This window comes from Dysidea avara, chromosome 13 (assembly GCF_963678975.1).
Source record: "Dysidea avara chromosome 13, odDysAvar1.4, whole genome shotgun sequence".
Classification (NCBI taxonomy): Eukaryota; Metazoa; Porifera; class Demospongiae; order Dictyoceratida; family Dysideidae; genus Dysidea; species Dysidea avara.
Window position 1 is genome coordinate 2874999 of NC_089284.1, and position 17769 is coordinate 2892767.

General features: G+C 38.3%; 1 protein-coding gene across 1 annotated transcript; it reads left to right on the plus strand.

The window, feature by feature from the left end:
- Nucleotides 1–11: 11 nt before the first annotated feature.
- On the plus strand, nucleotides 12–16762 carry LOC136243772 (LIM domain kinase 1-like). The gene is made up of 18 exons (XM_066035379.1): nucleotides 12–166; nucleotides 254–347; nucleotides 426–561; nucleotides 823–935; nucleotides 1242–1406; nucleotides 1518–1620; nucleotides 4034–4281; nucleotides 4382–4489; nucleotides 5982–6051; nucleotides 6396–6482; nucleotides 8340–8534; nucleotides 11325–11390; nucleotides 11447–11658; nucleotides 11973–12022; nucleotides 14506–14561; nucleotides 15000–15047; nucleotides 16142–16245; nucleotides 16472–16762. The coding sequence occupies exons 1-18, from the start codon at nucleotides 121–123 to the stop codon at nucleotides 16656–16658; spliced, it is 2088 nt and encodes a 695-aa protein (XP_065891451.1). The 5' UTR covers nucleotides 12–120; the 3' UTR covers nucleotides 16659–16762.
- Nucleotides 16763–17769: the final 1007 nt, after the last annotated feature.

Genomic DNA, 17769 nt, shown 5'->3' on the forward strand with positions numbered 1-17769 from the left:
AAGTGCATACGTGTATAAGCTTAGTGTTGATCAGCTCGTACCAAACAATTAGAACCATTCTGTTTCTCTTCGTGTGGGGTTACGAACTGTGGTGGACGTCGGGTCAAACGTTTTAGAACAATGTCAGGCGTTACCCGGAAGGTGCCAGAGAAGAGACCAAGTAAAGGTATTGTCCCAGACCCGTTCTACATTTAAATGGCACAAAATACGGGGCACAGTGACCTTTGAATCCAAAACTTTTGCTTTATTTCAGACGCGTCCTCCGCCTGTGCTAAATGCTGGAGGGAAATAGAGGAGCCATACTTAATAGAAGCACTGAAGAAGTGCTGGCATGTGTCCTGCTTTAGGTTAGTACACACAAACATATCTATGACACAAACAACTTGATGGTATCAATTACGTCATTGTTCCTGCCTATTCCACAGCTGTACGGAGTGTGGTGTCAACTTGCCAGACTACTACTGCGAGCACTCGGACCAAGCCTACTGCTTTGATTGCTACTGTAAAAACTTTGGATTCAAATGCGAAAAATGTCAGGAGTGTATTACGGGGCCTACAATGGTATGTACTTAACAGCATACCATGTACCTTTGCTTACAAGAAGTGGAATGTCAATTAATTATTGAACAAATGTCATAACCCTTTTTGCTCTAAGAAGTAGAGTGTGTGAAGGATGCATATTTTTGTAGGAAACATTTATAGATATTGTTTTTCACAAGCTACTTTGAAGTGTAGCATTAAATGCTTTGTTGTTAATGTTCCTTGTTAAGGAGTTGTGTATTCATCACATCAGCTGTATGACATGATATGTGTATTGTGTAGACCGCAGGGTCAGTCAGGAAATATCACCCAGAATGTTTTGTTTGTGTCAACTGTGAGATTCCGATCGGAGAAAAAGATTCCTACTCACTATTAGATACTGGCATCCTCTTATGGTAAAGTTGTTTACTGTGTGTGTATTCAGTGATTATTTATGGTAGCAGTTAGAGGGTCCCAATATATTTGAAGTGTAGGAGATTTATATATGGAGTCAGAAGTGGACATAATATGTGTGCAAGTCCTTGTACTTAGTTGAGGCTATGGATGAGTGTCCCGATCGTTAATATGTTCACCTTCCTTTTTTGAATGAGTATTTTAGTACAGGTCCTTATATGCACACAAGCATTACCTGAAATTGTGTAGCGTTACAGACAAATATGGTTGTGGTTTTGTTTGTATTTCTGCTTTTGTTTCTGTTGCAGTCAAAATTGTTATGTGCTAGAAAGGGAGAGAAAAGACTCAGCACTATCACATGGCTGTCGAGTAGTGCGCATGGTGAAAGTTCTGATCACAAACTCAAAACCAGTACGATTCAAACTGGACGGCTCAGCTCCACCTGAGGGAAGGTGTTCTCTCAAAGTTGAACGGTGAGCAAAAAATAATTGACTGTTCTTTGAGTTTGTTCATGGGCATGTATTGATAAGTGTTGTATTGATAAGTGTTGTATTGATAAGTGTTGTATCATGTCACACATCTAGGCTTCCTGAGCATTTACAACCAGAACTGTATGGAAATCTAGAGAAGGGAGATAAGATTCTTGAGATTAATGGAGTGCCAATAAAGAATCAGGACCAGTCAGAAGTACGTACATGTATATCAATGCAGTATATGTATATGTAAATAAAGTAGTACTGTATAGTAGGGACCACAAAGGAGTAGGCATGGCCTACGAAATAATATCACCCAAAAACCAGCCTCATTTTTCCCAGATGATGATGAGGCAGTATTGGTTAGGTAAAACTAAGCCCAAGCAAGCTTTCAGATCAACCCGAAACACTTTCAACAAGTTGCTATGGAATTTAAAAAAAAAAATTATTTAATGGAGTTTTCTACTGACTGAGTGAGTAAGTAAGTAACTGACTGACTGATGCCTTTAGACAAGCGTAACTCGATAATGGCTAAGGCTACGGGCTTGATTTTTTCACTGTTTGACGTCGCTTTGGCCCGAGAGGTGCCTTTTGACATACCGCAGTATGTACAATGCATTCTTCATGGACTTACCAGTGTCCTCCTTTGTGTCCCATTCATCTTTGCTGACAGTGAAAAGTGTCGATTTGGTGGTAACACGTGATGGCTTCCTTGCGAACCGGAAATCGTCCGTAATTTTCATAGCGGCTACTCTGATTGCAGAGGTGCTTTTCGAACAGTTTGTGATTCGTACTGCTGTGTAACAGGTTGAACATAGCTGACAATGAAGTGTAATGGATACTTCACTTTTCAGATGATAATTAATATAACTGCAATGTGCGGCACCATTTCTTTCTTTCGGTATGTGGGGATTGCAGAGGTGCTTTTCGAGCAGTTCTTGATTCAAAATGCTATGTAGTGGGTTGAACATAGCTGACAACGAAGCATAATGGATACTTCACTTTTAAGATGATAATTGATATAGCTGGGGTGCACAGCGCCATTTTCAGATGCGGTATGCGTGGGCTCACCAGTCATAATAATTATTTGCAAAAAAAAGTTAACAAACAAGTACATAAAAATTTTTGGAATTTTCAACTAGAGTAGGGACCATAGCACATCAATAAAAAGTACTGAAACAAGTTGGAGTAGTCCATGATATTAAATCACAGTAAAACAATAAAAAGTGTTATATCCCTACTGTGCATTTCCGTTATGGTATCTTGAGCACAGTCGGGATATAACACTTCTTATTGTTTTACTGTGATTTAATATTGTGCACTACTCCAACTTGTTTCAGTACTTTTTATCGATGTGCTATGGTCCCTACTCTACTTGAAAATTCCTGTGTACTTGTAAAATCTTAATAAGCCTTATTTTATTGTGGCAAAATAAATATCAAAGAGGTTTTTTTTATAATAACTGGTCAGGAAATTGCAGCTCCAGCTGTTGTATTTTTCTATCCTTGGGGTCATTCTTCATAAGATGGCAGTTTTGTTATTGCATGTGATTTGTGGTCAAGTTGCCCACAGTACTGGAAAGGTCCAATCCCTCACAGAAGCCATACTGGCACATGCATACCTGGCATATCTGAGTGTGAGACTTGACTGATGGTTGGGGTGTGGGAGGCTTTGTCAAATGATCTGTCTGTATATAGGGGTGAGAGAGAGTAGGTGCTTTAATGTGCAGTTAGTATTATGTGTCTGTGAGTAGAGGGCATTCTAGTTTCTCTGGTCCCGAGGTGTAAGACAACCGGGTTGTTTTATACACATAAATAGTGCCAAGAACTGTCTGTTTCCCTCTGAGCCATAACATAGTACACTATCTAATACTTTCCATTAGTGTAGGTTTCCTGTTTACCATCCTGAGAGCTTGACTCAGAGTGATTGCTTACCTGTAAATGCCATTAAAGTAGTCCATAACTATAGTGTTTCTTTGATGACCCATGTCATAGGATAGCCCCCACTACATTTCTCAGGCATGTCACAGTGATACTGTTGGCTGTTTTAATTAAAACATGAGTCAGCAGTTGTAAATAGCAGTACATGTACTTCCCTGTCCTCCTACAAGTTCACTAGTAGCATATGTAATAGGCTGTTGGTGTGTAGTCTCAATTATCATGTGTATCCAGTAGCTGTAAGAAATGATATAATCCTTTGAGAGCAAGTGATGCAATGTGACATAGCTATGTCAGTGAAGATTATTAATTTTCCTTGCACAGTATTTATGGTTTGTGTGTTGGTATAAATAATGTCAACAAACTGGGATCTGTTTGCCCAACTGACACTAGCTTGGGAATCTGTGCAGTGTTGAGTGAAAAAGTTTATGTACAGTACATGTATATAGTACCTGCAAATTATTGTAGGGCATGCCAAATTCACACCACATCAATTCTCATCATAAAGGGGTGCGAAACAGTGAGTATAGGAAGTTCTTGAGGTTGTTATTGCAGTGGTTTTGTTATCATTTCACATCTTGTTGCATATGTGCCAAGTTTATTTGACAAATAGTATAGTTACTTTTCAAGGTGGTCTAGTTCCTCTTGTACTGTGTACGAGTAAAACAGTGTCATTTGTTGTGTTTTCAGATCAACAGACTGACCAGCTTATCTGGGGACAACCATATTCACCTGACGATTGAACGCAAATGTGACCACTGTAAGAAGGTGCAGAAAGCAAAGTCTCTGCCGGCTAGAGACCCTGTTGTGACACCTCCTTCACCTATTGTAAAAGAAGCAACTGATTCACCTTGGGGACATCCTCCTAAAAGAAAAACGGTATCTGCTTACACTTCGCCAAGGTTCAGGCCATCTACAATTCATGTTTCAACTCCAGTGTAAGTATTATGTGTGTGTGTCCATAAGTTGCATATAGTGTCTGTGTGTATATGTTTTAAATATAAGGATAACACTGTACACTTTTGTATCATTATTTAGACTGGGCATTGTGAGACCCCAGACACCACAATATGCCAAACGAATCAAAGCAAGTATTGAGAGAAGGGCATCATTGAAGATCTCAAATGAAGAAATGGGCTCTTTACAGTAAGTGCAATATAATGAAATCTCCCCTTTACCATAACCTAGAAGTAAATATGGAACCTTCAACTATTCCCAACAAGTCTGTCTCGGTGCAAGCATTTCTACCTCAGAGAGAGGTTCCACATAGACTGTAGGTGTGCTTCTAGTTCATCATTGTGTACAGCAAGCATACTGTCAGTGTATGGATCCAATAGTATGTTTTCATTTGCAAAATCATTTGATGGAGGAGAAAATGCCCAAGTCACTGGATAGTATACATACTTTCTGCTCTCTGTTGGATGATGATACTTTTTCATTAAGAATCTTGTCTATTCTCTGGACTAATTCTCTTAGATGCTAGGGCATCATTGTGTTGTTATAAAAGCATCTCTCTACTTCTCAATTTGAGACTACCTAAATGTACCATCTTCCATTATAGTTGTATCTTTCTATACGGCACTTTATTTCTATCCAATGTTAAGTTAGTATGGTGTTATGTTTCACTAGCTGGCAAGTGAGCTAATACTCTGTGTGTGTGTGTTCGTAGGAAGAGTTCCTGTGTATAGATAGTAACTGTTCCAGTTGAGATGTCACTGTGGGACCATGCTTTGTATGTGTACGACAGACCTTGCCAACAGTGTGTTGTGTGTGCATATGCATATCCTTGTTTCCTTGTTTGTGGTCTGCACATTATAATGTTGAGTTAACCCATGTGTTTCATTGCAAGTTATCTGTGCTAAGACCAAACCTCTTTTTTTTATTAGTGAGAGTGTTGTGACATACCAAAATGTAATTCCATTGCTTGACAAAGTGGATAAATTTCTCTTTGAAGCAACCAATCAGGTCACACCACTATAGAATCTGTCAATGCACTGACCCCACGCACCACACCACTTGTGTACGTGTTTGGGAATGTAGGTACATCATAATATCAACTCAAACCTTCATTGCTTGACCCATGTGAGATCCTGGTTGGTCTTGTATCATAATCATTACAAATCAGGTGATGCTATGCTAAATCAAAAGCTTATAAATGAGCTGCTGGCTAAATGGATCCAAATTGCAGTGAACACTTTGGTACAAAATATTCTCTTCAGCTCTGTGTAATTAGTCAAATGTTTTTGGTTTGTTTTTCAATGTTGTACTAACAATTTTCTGACTTGTTAACTTTGTGTGTGATAACACACATGTTGCACAACTCTTTGAATATGATGCGTATAGCATCTCTTTGTAGTTATCATAAATTGTAATCACTTTCAGTTTACAAGAAGTTGCTGGGTTTATTTATTAATGTGTATTGCAATCATTAAGAATAGTCAAACTCTTGTTGTATATAAAAGAAATTATGTTTCAAATAACTTGAGTGTATGTGTTGTGTAGTCTGTTTGTCTGACTAGTGTGTGTGTGCGTGTGTGCGTGTGTGTGTATTGTGACCATAGGCATGCATGTGTAAGTGTTAAGAAGCTTACGTACAACACGTGTGTGTTATGTTGTGACTGACTTGCTGCTATTGCAGGTGTTTCAGGAGTAATGATCTTGAAATCGGGGAAGTGCTAGGGAAGGGATTCTTCGGTCGAGTGCTGAAGGTATTTCTGTGTATGTTTGTAATAGTGGGAGGACATAGTGTAACATTCCTATACTGTGTGTGCTTGTAGTTGGTGGTTTTCATGGAACTTAAATTTAAACTTCCATTTTATGTTGGTGTGTACAGAATACAGAAAATATTTGTGAATTTCGTCTGTGAGTGCATAGTAGTTGTTATTAATGTTATATATGTGCTAGTTGCAGCTGTGTTATTTTCCATCAATCCATATAAACTAGTGTACATGTTTATGTGTAGCATATACCAAAAATTGTTAGGTACTATAGTAGCCTCTTATTGTGTATTGACTTTATTACTGTTTGTTTGTCTGTGTGTTTGTCTCCTCAGATCACTCACAAGACCACAGGCCAGGTGATGGTGATGAAGGAGATTGTGAGGTGTACAGAGGAGTCGAAGGCATCATTCTTGAAAGAGGTGTGTGTGTTTACATTATTTTCTACCTGCTGAGCAATTGTATGTGTGGTGGATGGATGTATGCACACACACACACACACACACACACGCACACACACACACACACACACACACACACACACACGCACACACACACACACACACGTATGTACATTGTACAACCTCACATACTACAACCCACTAAATACATACAACAATATATCAATGTGTATACACATACTGTATGCCACACACCACACACATACTGGACACAACAACAACACCCATTCTAATAATAATGTGCATGATAGCTTCTGTACAAATATTATGAACTCTTGATATCATATTTCATAATTATTTTACACATACATGTATTAGAAGCATACAATAGGCTACCATGTAAGCCAACTGCATTCTGTAGATATGATATGCCAATGGTATATCTAACCATTTGCTGTTCCTTATTAACTCTATACTAGGTAATGCAAGTTCCTATGGACTCCTTGATATGCATGTTCCTATGGACTCCTTGATATGCATGTTCCTATGGACTCCTTGATATGCATGTTCCTATGGACTCCTTGATATGCATGTTCCTATGGACTCCTTGATATGCATGTAGTATGTGTGTTTTGGTTGGCCTGTTGTCTCCATATGAAGTATGATTGTTAAATAATAGGATAATTTCTATTAGACCATCTGTCTGATAGTTCTGTCTGTTGGTTTGTGTTACCGTCATATTGGCATACTGTAATCCTGATGTGTTAGTCTCTTATGTCTGGTAATCCGTTCGTCTGTTGGTACATCATTACAGTATATGTGTACAGTAGTTTTACTCACCTGGTCTACCTCTAGAGTTTAATTTTAATAATTATGACAATTGCCCTTGCATGACAACGGACAAGTCTGTTAGACCATTAATCAATCAATACTCATCAGCTTATTAGAAATGGCATGCTTTTATGTTCTCTTTGAAATACTGTGGTTGCCTCGGTAATTCAGTTGTCTGGCTTTTGTCATATCCAGTTTCACTTTACTACATGCCTGAACATTGGTCTGTCTTCAAAGCTGGCAGACTTCTTAGTGGTGAACGTGGTTTAGTTATCCCACTCTCAGCTACATTGGAATACTACAGAGTGTATACAAGTGGTGTGGGCTAATGTATGTGTGTAAAAGAAATTGAATTTTATTCAACCATTGATGTGTATGTCATCCTAATACACTCATAAGGTATCAAGCATGCTATTAAGGTTGGCATGATGTGTGTTCATTTTTGCTGAATTTTCTGAGGGTCAGTTATATATCCAGCTACTGTAGCTTGAGAGTTTTAAACACTAGGCAGAGTGTGCGTGCGTGTGCATGTATGCATGCGTGTGCATCCGTGCGTGTGCATGCATGCATGTGCGTGGTAATTGACATCTTTTACTGGCTGGTGATTGTCTCACATACATACACAGTTTAGGACCTTAAGACCACAGCATAAAATTTCTACTGATAGATACAAAGGGATTATGTATAAGTCTTTTTATAAGGTGGAATGTCGGAGCCTACATTACATGCATGTCCATATAGAGGCCAAACCTTAGCAAGTCTGTAGGTGGTGTTCTTGATGCGCATGTGACGTGTAGGTAGTTGATGTGCTCATTTGGTGTTATGGAATCTGCTAGAGTTTCATGTAAACATGTAATTTTATCATTTACCAACCACTACTGTTTTGTTTATCTTGTGTAGATAGCTATCATTGTACATTGCTCAGTGTAAACCTAGCTACATTCGCCACTTTCTCTTCTTACCTGTCTTCTTTATTTGTAGTCTATTTTGTTGCATAGAAATGTTTAGCTGCAGGTATACAAACTCTTTCTTATTCTCTTTTCCTAGGTCACCCTCTTGAAAGCTCTGCATCACCGCAACGTGTTAGGATTCATTGGGATTCTCTTCCAGCCAGGAAAGTTGCTTACACTGATCACTGAGTATGCTGGTGGTGGAACACTGCGACAGAAGATCAAGCGATTCTCGGAGCCGTTTCTGTGGCTCCTGAGGGTGCAGATAGCCCGAGACATTGCTGCAGGGATGGTAAGTTGATCCTTCCCTTGTGTATTGTTGTGTATGCATGAGTGTTTTGTGAAATTGCTTGTGACTACAAGTTACTGGAGTCTATAATATATGGTAGCACTGACAGTTACACAGATAGTAACCCACAATGTAGATGAAACCTTGTCATAGTGTTGTTGTAATAACAGCATTGTCTGCATGTTGTTAAAGCAACGTCGCGTGTGTATATGGAAAATATAGCACGAGAGGGTGTGTCGAGAGGCAAGGTGAAGCCGAGTGCTGTATTTGCCTTGAGAAACCCCCCGAGTGTTTTATTGTACTTCCTGGTCGTCTTTGTGCTCGGAGTAATTTTCTTGGTACCCTAATTGCTTCAATTTTCGGTGATCACACTATCAGTAAGTTGTCGAATAATCTATTTGTAGTCGTAGAACGATTTGGTAGGATTAGTTTGGCTAGTTTTAAAGTATGTACGCGTTGAGCTGGATCCTCAAAACATTTAATAACTCATGGATGCAATTACACACGATTTTGAAATTTGGTTAATTTGTAAATATCTTTTCATTCAAATGTCTGACACAATATTTACAACCAATCAAAATTTTCACCATACATTTCCTATGGGGAAGCCACAAAAGTACAGTGTCCTCTACAGTCCTTACCATACTTGTAATGGAGCCAAAACGGGCGTGTCTGTTGTTGACACCTTTGCTGTTACCACTTATCATCTGGTTTCCTGGAATGTTAACTCTCTTGAGAATTTTAATTTTAGCTGTTTTTCAGGATCCAGCTCAACTTGTAAATACTATAGTGTTTGACAGTGTCATGCACATGATCCATCGTGCCATCTGTGTGGGGTTATTGCTTCAATTTTCCATGTCAGTGATCAATCATGCTGTCTGAGTGGGGTTGTTTTCATAAATTTTCTTACATAACTGCACTGCATAGCTATACTGTATTTGCCCAAGCATACTGTATTTACCAAATTATCCACATAACTGTACTGTATTTGCCCAATTAGCCACATAACTGTACTGTATGACTCATAATGGAGCTAATCGGTACAATATGGAAAATACAGCAAGTGGCAGCACTTTGATCCACTCACACAAAATACAATAATGGTACTTACAGTACACATATGTAAATATACCAAACGTTTAATTCTGTGCTGACTGTTAGCATCTCAAATTCTGGTCCCTATGGTCTCATCTATGCAAGATTACTCACATGGAGTCTCCTGAGCAATTTCAACCACAAGTCTCACGCAGATACATGTGTAATAACAAATCTACCTATATATAGAATGGAAGTTTATTTTAGGTGACATATTCGTAGTCCTTAAGGTGTGTGGTTCTCGTTATAATGTGTACAATACACAACAGCTATGAATACAGTCTGCCACTAATGGCTGTAGTGGAAAATCATAGACCACTTTCACATATCACGTTGCACACTTGTGATCACTGAATACCAGGTAGTGTTTAGGCTTTAATGGGCCTTACATCATCAGACAGAAAACAGATAGTTAAGGGAGGGACATTCTCTATATTCATGATGGAATTTCGCTATCTATTGAAGCAGTCAAGATAAACTGTACTGTAAAGTTTTACCTGGAACAGGCTGACAGTTTAAGAATAATCATTAAATCATGATCAAGAATATTTGAGTGCGATTTGGATATTCAGATATTCCTGGCTTCATTTTGTTGACGTGAATCAAAGCATACCGTACATGTATGAATTTTCATAGAGATGCAAATTTTTCAGACAAGTGGTACCTAATAAATTGAGTTCCTAAATTCTGAGTGCACTGATTGGTTCATTTTAAGTAAAGTGTCAGTGTCATATAACTTACCTGCTGAATAAGCTTTGGCACTTTGTGTTATTTTTGTATGAAACTGATATAAACTAAGTGCAGAATTATTTTGTTTGATGACAAACTTCTAGCTTTGGCAGTGCTTTCTGATGTGTAGTCAATGGTTTTTCAAGGAATTAGTGAAATATACCATACGTAACTTTTTCCTTTCTGTATTCCCATGATTCCCTAGTTGTTATTGTGTTGGTTAATCTAATCATGAACAAAAATGCAATACTGTTTTGTGATGCATAGTGAACCAAAACATTACATGCTCTAGTGTTTACTGCTGTGACACTGTATATGGAATCCATTGCAATGTTTGAAGTACTTCCCAGAATTTTTTCAGCATTTCTTGATGCCTGTTTGTCTTCTGTTAAACTGAGCAAAGCACCAGAAAGAAATTCATATAGAATTGTGTACCATATATGTACACACTTTACAGTTCTTGCTGATTTGGTTGTTGTGTTATTTTTTCTTTCTAAAAACTTTCTCATCATCATCATTCATTCCATGTGAGAAACAATTGATCCATAAAATGAACTCATAATAATGAGGAATCCTCAGCACTGTCAGTCTGCTTGTCCCCCTGAACAAATTGCACGTACTTAATGTTTTGGGGTTTACACTGCATGCTAAGTATTTATGTGAACACAAAAAATGGCTCACACACCCCATAGGTTTTGCTCCGTTTCTAGTTCAGTTGTGTTGCTAGTTAGTACCTTTTACACTTGGAAGTAAGGTCTTTTACACTGGTAGGGAAGAACAGCTTTTGCTGACTAATGTGAGGTTAAACTAAAAATCAATCAATTGAAGTAGTGTACTACTGGTGGAGCAGTAGATGTCTAGATGAGCCCATCCTGTTGTGTATATTATGCCAATGCACTGTGTGTATAGTGTGTGTGCACTGCAAACGTGTAGTGTATTTATGGTTATGCTGTTGTGTGTTTTGTACAGACCTATCTTCATGAACAAAATGTCATCCATAGAGACCTCACCTCAAAGAATTGTCTACTGAGGGAGGTAATTCCTAATACTGAATATAATTAACCAAATGCTTAACACATCATCTCTTATAGGACATGTCGGTTGTAGTTGCTGATTTTGGATTGGCCAGACATTTTCAGCCAGCCAATCCTACCAGGCAGACATGGGGTGGGCATCGACACAAGGACAACAGCAGTAGTATCGATGAAATTGACTCACCCAAGCTAGCTTCTCCCAAGCATTCTACTTCTCCCAAAATTGATGGAAAATCGTCCACCCCAGTTAAGAAAGGCTTAAAAAGACGGTAATGCATAGTCTTCACATGACCAGGCCACCTTAGTACATAAACTGTTGTAGAAATCAGAGTATGGTTTAACAGAGATAGACTACATTGTATTTAAACTCCAGTGGTCGGACTAGCGGTAGCCGTTCTTCAGCACCAAGCACCTAAGTACTTTTTTTTTTTTTAAGTTGCATCTGGTTGGTGTGGTTTGTGATGGCCAGTTAGTAGGGTTTCCAGGGTGTTTTTGGTTTGTGTCTTGTTGATAATGTTGCTGGTCAGCAAGTGTGTTGTGTATGACATGATTGCCTTGTGTGTGTGTGTGTGTGTGTGTATAGGATGACAGTAGTTGGATCTGCATTCTGGATGGCTCCTGAGATGTTGAATGGTCAGTAGCTCTTCTACTGTGTGTGTGTGTGTGTGTGTGTGTGTGTGTGTGTGTGTGTGTGTGTGTGTGTGTGTGTGTGTGTGTGTGTGTGTGTGTGTGTGTGTGTGTGTGTGTGTGTGTGTGTGTGTGTGTGTGTGTGTGTGTGTGTGTGTGTGTGTGTGTGTGTGTGTGTGTGTGTGTGTGTGTGTGTGTGTGTGTGTGTGTGTGTGTGTGTGTGTGTGTGTGTGTGTGTGTGTGTGTGTGTGTGTGTGTGTGTGTGTGTGTGTGTGTGTGTGTGTGTGTGTGTGTGTGTGTGTGTGTGTGTGTGTGTGTGTGTGTGTGTGTGTGTGTGTGTGTGTGTGTGTGTGTAGTGCTAAACACAGTCTTTGTAATACAATGACACAATGTTTTACACAGTTAGTAGTGTAAAACAATGTGATTCTCAAGTGGTGCTTATTGTCCCAAGTATTGTTTTATTGTCGGGTATTGTGTAGTGTAACAGTTAAACATGCTTTTTGTGGCAGATGTGTCACTCTGATATGTTTGTGTGGACTAGGTGATGATGAAAGAAAGGACCAACTGAGTTTTTCTATAGAAAACCACTCCCCTTACTCTATTACATAGACAAGCATGGAGATCGATATACTCTAATTGAATAGTCACAGCCACATGTGTATAACATAGCTTTGCTATAACAAAAAAGTTAAAATTTAAAAATGAAGTGGGGTTCCAGCAATAAAATGTTGTAAACCAAGAAATGTGACTAGGACTGCAAAATAGGGCATGCGACACCCAGCCACACAACCAGTCATGTCTCACTACTGGGATAGAATATTTGCATTCTATCATATCGCCATTAAAATGTTTTTGAAAGGGTGAAAATTGCTTGGCCATAGTATAACACAATAAAAAAGTTATGAGTTATCAAAGTGGGTAAATTTTATGTGCCCACATGCCCTATTTTTGCAGGTCCAGTCACATATATGAATGATGGCTATTGCAACATACAGCTGCAGCTATGTGGGAAATCCATACTCTGGCAATGAACAGATCAAAAGTAGGAATTTTCCCACATAGCTATGTTGCAATAGCTACCACCATTTAATGTCAAAGTAGGGATTTCCATAGCTGGCTTCCCGTGAATTAAGTTTGCCCTTAAACTTTATCACAAGAAATGTTTCACCATTTTGTGTAATTTATGGAGTTGTTTTAATCCATGTGCAACATCATACAGTACGATAGTAGAGATCATGAAGGTTTGGCTTTTCTGGCCAACCTAAAACCGGTCTCACAATACCTTCATGGTGTCTTAGCTAGGTATAACCAAGCTCAAAAGTGCCTTCAGTACGACCTGAAATACTTCCAAAAAGTTGCTACAAAATTTAAATTTTTTATGCAGTGGAATTTTCTACTGACTGCCTGACTGATGCCTGTAACTCGATAATGGCTAAGGCTATGGGTTTCATTTTTTCACTGTTCGACGTCACTTCAGCCCGATAAATGCCTTTTGACATACTGTAGTGCATACAATGCATGCATCATTGTCCTCTTTGTGTCCTATTTCTTTTTGCTGACAGCCCAAAGGCGTCAATTTATGGTCACTTGATGGCTTCTCTACATTTGTAAATGGAAATTGTCCGTGTGACTGGATTGATTGCAGAGGTGCTTCTCCAACTGTTCTTTGGTTGTAACACTGTGAAATGGGCTGACATAGTCGGCCACCTTACTTTCGAGCCAGTAATTGATAGTCGGGGTGCACGTTCAGTTGAAAACATTACCTCTGGCGCCATACTTTCTTTGGATGTGGTATATGTGCGGGTTCACAAGTGTAAGGATAAATTAAGAAATTTAGGGATCATAGAAGGGACATTTAATCCCTGATTCACCCATGAGGAATTAAATGTCCACTAGTTTATCTGTAGGTGTAGGCGACCTCCCTTGTTTCCCTACTGTTTTTTTCTACCAGGTGTAGGCGACCTCCCTACTTTTTTCTATGATCCCTTAAAATTCTTAATTTTCCTTATATATTATCCGTACACCCATCGATATTGTGATTACAATTGTGAAGTACCAGCCATTACTCCCACTGCTCTGTCTAGTAAACAACTCAGTGATGCTGTTAAACTACACAAAACCAGACCTAAACAATGAAAATTATCGTCTGCCCACACATTTAATTAAACTTAACACTTAACGTGAAGGTCTGCATTTTTTGCAATATAACAGTATAGCTAGGTTACTTATCAGTTTCCTGAACTCTTCTTATATGACAGTGCAATTGGTGTGAATGGGGGGGTACTAGCTGGTACTTGGCTATAAAATTTATTAGCACCCCACAAATTTAATAGCATTTGGGATATCGTGTATTATATCACACAGCTGTTAGATGCAGACATGCTCTTTCAGGTGTATCACACATCACTAGAGTGTACGTGTGTGTGTATGTGTGCAATGCATTAGAGAATAGTTTGTACTCGTATCTTACTGCTATTGACTATTAATAGGTAAAAGTTATGATGAATCAGTTGACATCTACTCGTATGGGATAGTACTATGTGAGGTGTGTATTTGTCATACAGATTTGCCCTACATTGCACACATGTATATGCACTTACATAAGGATCTGGTGTATATAGTATGTTGAGCTGAGCCCTGATACTAAAAAAGAAAAGTGGATTTTTCTTAAGAGAAATAGTTTCAACCAACTAGTGGCAGTAAAGGTGCATAGAGTAGGAAAGGGACATAAAAGACAAGTGTACTTTTATGGCTTCCACAAAGGGAAACGTTTGGAATGTTTGATTGGTCGTAAAGATTGTGCCAGATATTTGAATTGAAAAGATTTTGAAATATTTTAGCAGGTCAAGCGGTACTATATACAAATGAGCCAAATTTCAAGAACTTGTGTAATCCATCCTTGAGTTATTAAATGGTTTTGAGGGCTCAGCTCACTGTGTACATATTGTTATGTGTGATCATTTTGTGTTTGTGATGCCAACAGTTGATTGGTCGAGTAAAATCAGATCCTGAACATCTCCCAAGGAGAAATGTGAGTTACCCTTATGTTCTTGCACTGTGACACACACACATAGCTTGCACAAACAGAATTTACACCATGACAGTTTGCATAGCGTTTGTACCCTTAAAGCCTCATAGTGATTTGTAAGCTACGTTTACATAAGTTGTGATACGTAGTTGTGCAGGAGCAGATAGTCCACATACGTCTAGAATGACATTTTCTCACTCCAACGTAGTAGGTACATTATATGGAGCAAAGGATTTGGGGGACGCAGCCTTCTAGAGGATATATATTTTTAGTTTTAATTTTACTTTTCTAAGTGGTCTTCAACTGATCATGGCTTGAGTGCTAGTATTGATTCCCATGATTGGTTTAAGACAATGTAATAGTTTGGTGTGCACAGAAGACAGTCATGGGTCAGCTTGAAAGTTTGTTTTTTGCTACCATGCCATTCATAGGTGTACTGACTAGGAGGAAGTGTCATGTGTGTTGACTGTTCTATTAGAAAATTTGTATGAGCTTGGTATGTTCCCCCCACCCCCGTGTATGGCTCTTCTTGTCACAAAACAATGATTTTCAATCTCCTCTTGTGTAAGCAAATAAGATGACCTTTCAGGAGTATGAAGCATTAAAAGTATTTACAGAATTTTTAAAAAATATGTGCATATTTTACCCATTGTAATCAATGATTTATACTGTAAAATTAAGGCTTGTGTCATTATGTCCGGTTTTTGCAGATCCAATCACGTTTACTTTAAAGCAATTGTGAATACATTATAGGGTAAGATGAAGGAGAGGTGGGTGCACTCCATACCCTCCTATGAATTTACCATTCCAAAATACATTTACATACGGCATCATATCACCTGGGCAAGGATGTTTCAATGCTGATATCATAAGGAACAAAATGAAAGTCCTAACTATTTGAATTCCTTTTCTAAGTGGCAGCAATTTGAAGGCACGATGTGGCTTTTAGTGTAGTCAAAGTTTGTGGATCTAGTAACTTCACATTAATTCAGACATTGTAGCTTTTTGCATGTTGGCGGCTTTAAGGGCATTAGTACAGCATGCAATGGATAGTGTTAGTACAAATGTAATACACAATGTGTTTGTTGTATTCATAGGATTATTGTCCAGATTTTGACCAGTTCAGTACGATGGTACCTGATTGTCCTCCAGTGTTCTTCAATCTTGCCATTGAGTGTTGTAGAACAGACCCAGACAGAAGGCAAGCTATTATCTACAGCAATGGTTATAATATAGTGGGAAGTACTGTAGTCTTGTAACGCTATAAACCAATGTGCACTTAGTATTCTGATTACAAGTGCTGGCTTTTATTGGTCTGATGTTTTGTTTTTAAACTGAACATTTACTATTATTATTGTAATTAATTGACGGTGGTATCTATACACTTTAATGCTTGGTTACTTTTCATATTTTTTTCTTTGTTACAGGCCCTCCTTTTTACCCATCACAATAGGATTGGAGAGAATGGTGTTGTTAACGGAGCAAGAGATGCTTGATCATCCCAGTAACTTCTTCTCTCTGCTCCCAACAGATTCTCCCTTCATGCCATCCAATAATGGCAGCATCCGATGCATGGTTGACTGTGACAACCCCATACAACCATTATCTAGATAGCATTTGGTAACTAGGCAGCCATTTTATCAATAATTATGTAAATATATTTGTTTACGTAATATTTTTATAACAGTCAGAAAGAATAGTATTTTATCATTATAAAATCAGTACATACCACATCAGTTTAGCATAGTATTCAAATTAACATTTCCAAGTATAAAGCATTAAACAGTTATGATATCAAACAGCGGATAAACATCACTGCCTGTTAATTGTACACATTCAGTACAATGTTTGTGTTTATAAAGTTTAAAATAATTGCTGTATGATGTAGAAATGTATGCTAAAGGGTAATAATGCATAGTTAGTGTGCCTCCAAGGAATGGCAGTGCATAACTTGATATTGTACAGTCTTGTGCATGTTTAGTCAAACAAGCTAAATTACTTATAGCATAGGAAAATGACAACTACATATATATACGTGCATCAAGAATGAGTACTCTAATAGAGTTTATTGTCTACTTTAATGTGTACCAGTATTCGTGAATTTAAAATCTAGCACCGAGCACACAGCTTTTGTTAGCTTGGAAACTGATTTCCTCAAATAACCTGATTTCATGCACGAATAGAATTACCAAAAATGCCCTCAAATGGAATAGTTGTGGTCTCTAACTCACTTGGGAGATACCCAACTAGTAAACACTCTTACAATTGATGAAACATGCTTCATATATCAAACTATCATCATGCAAGAGTATATGGTAATGGTTCTTACTGCACTGATCGACAAGTCATTAAATCAAGACTTCACATGCATGTAAAATATCAAGTCAGTATGTGGAGTATTGCTATGAATGACACAGTACATGGGGACCTACACATTATCCAAACATCTGTGCTGGTTCAATGAATTGTTTGATAGCGCACTAGAACAATCACTAGCTTCTACTGATCAGATAATTGAGGTCCTATAATACAGTGCTCCCTCTATTACTCGAACACTTGGTTATCCAAACAGTAGAAGTGACTGCTCTATTAGAGTATTTAGTCTAAGATGGCACATTCTATTAGAGTATTGAACAGGGCTCTGTGTATACACGAATGGGCTTTAATTATCAAAATGTTTTGATCATCCAAACTTTTTGATTATCTGAACATGTCTTGGTCCCAA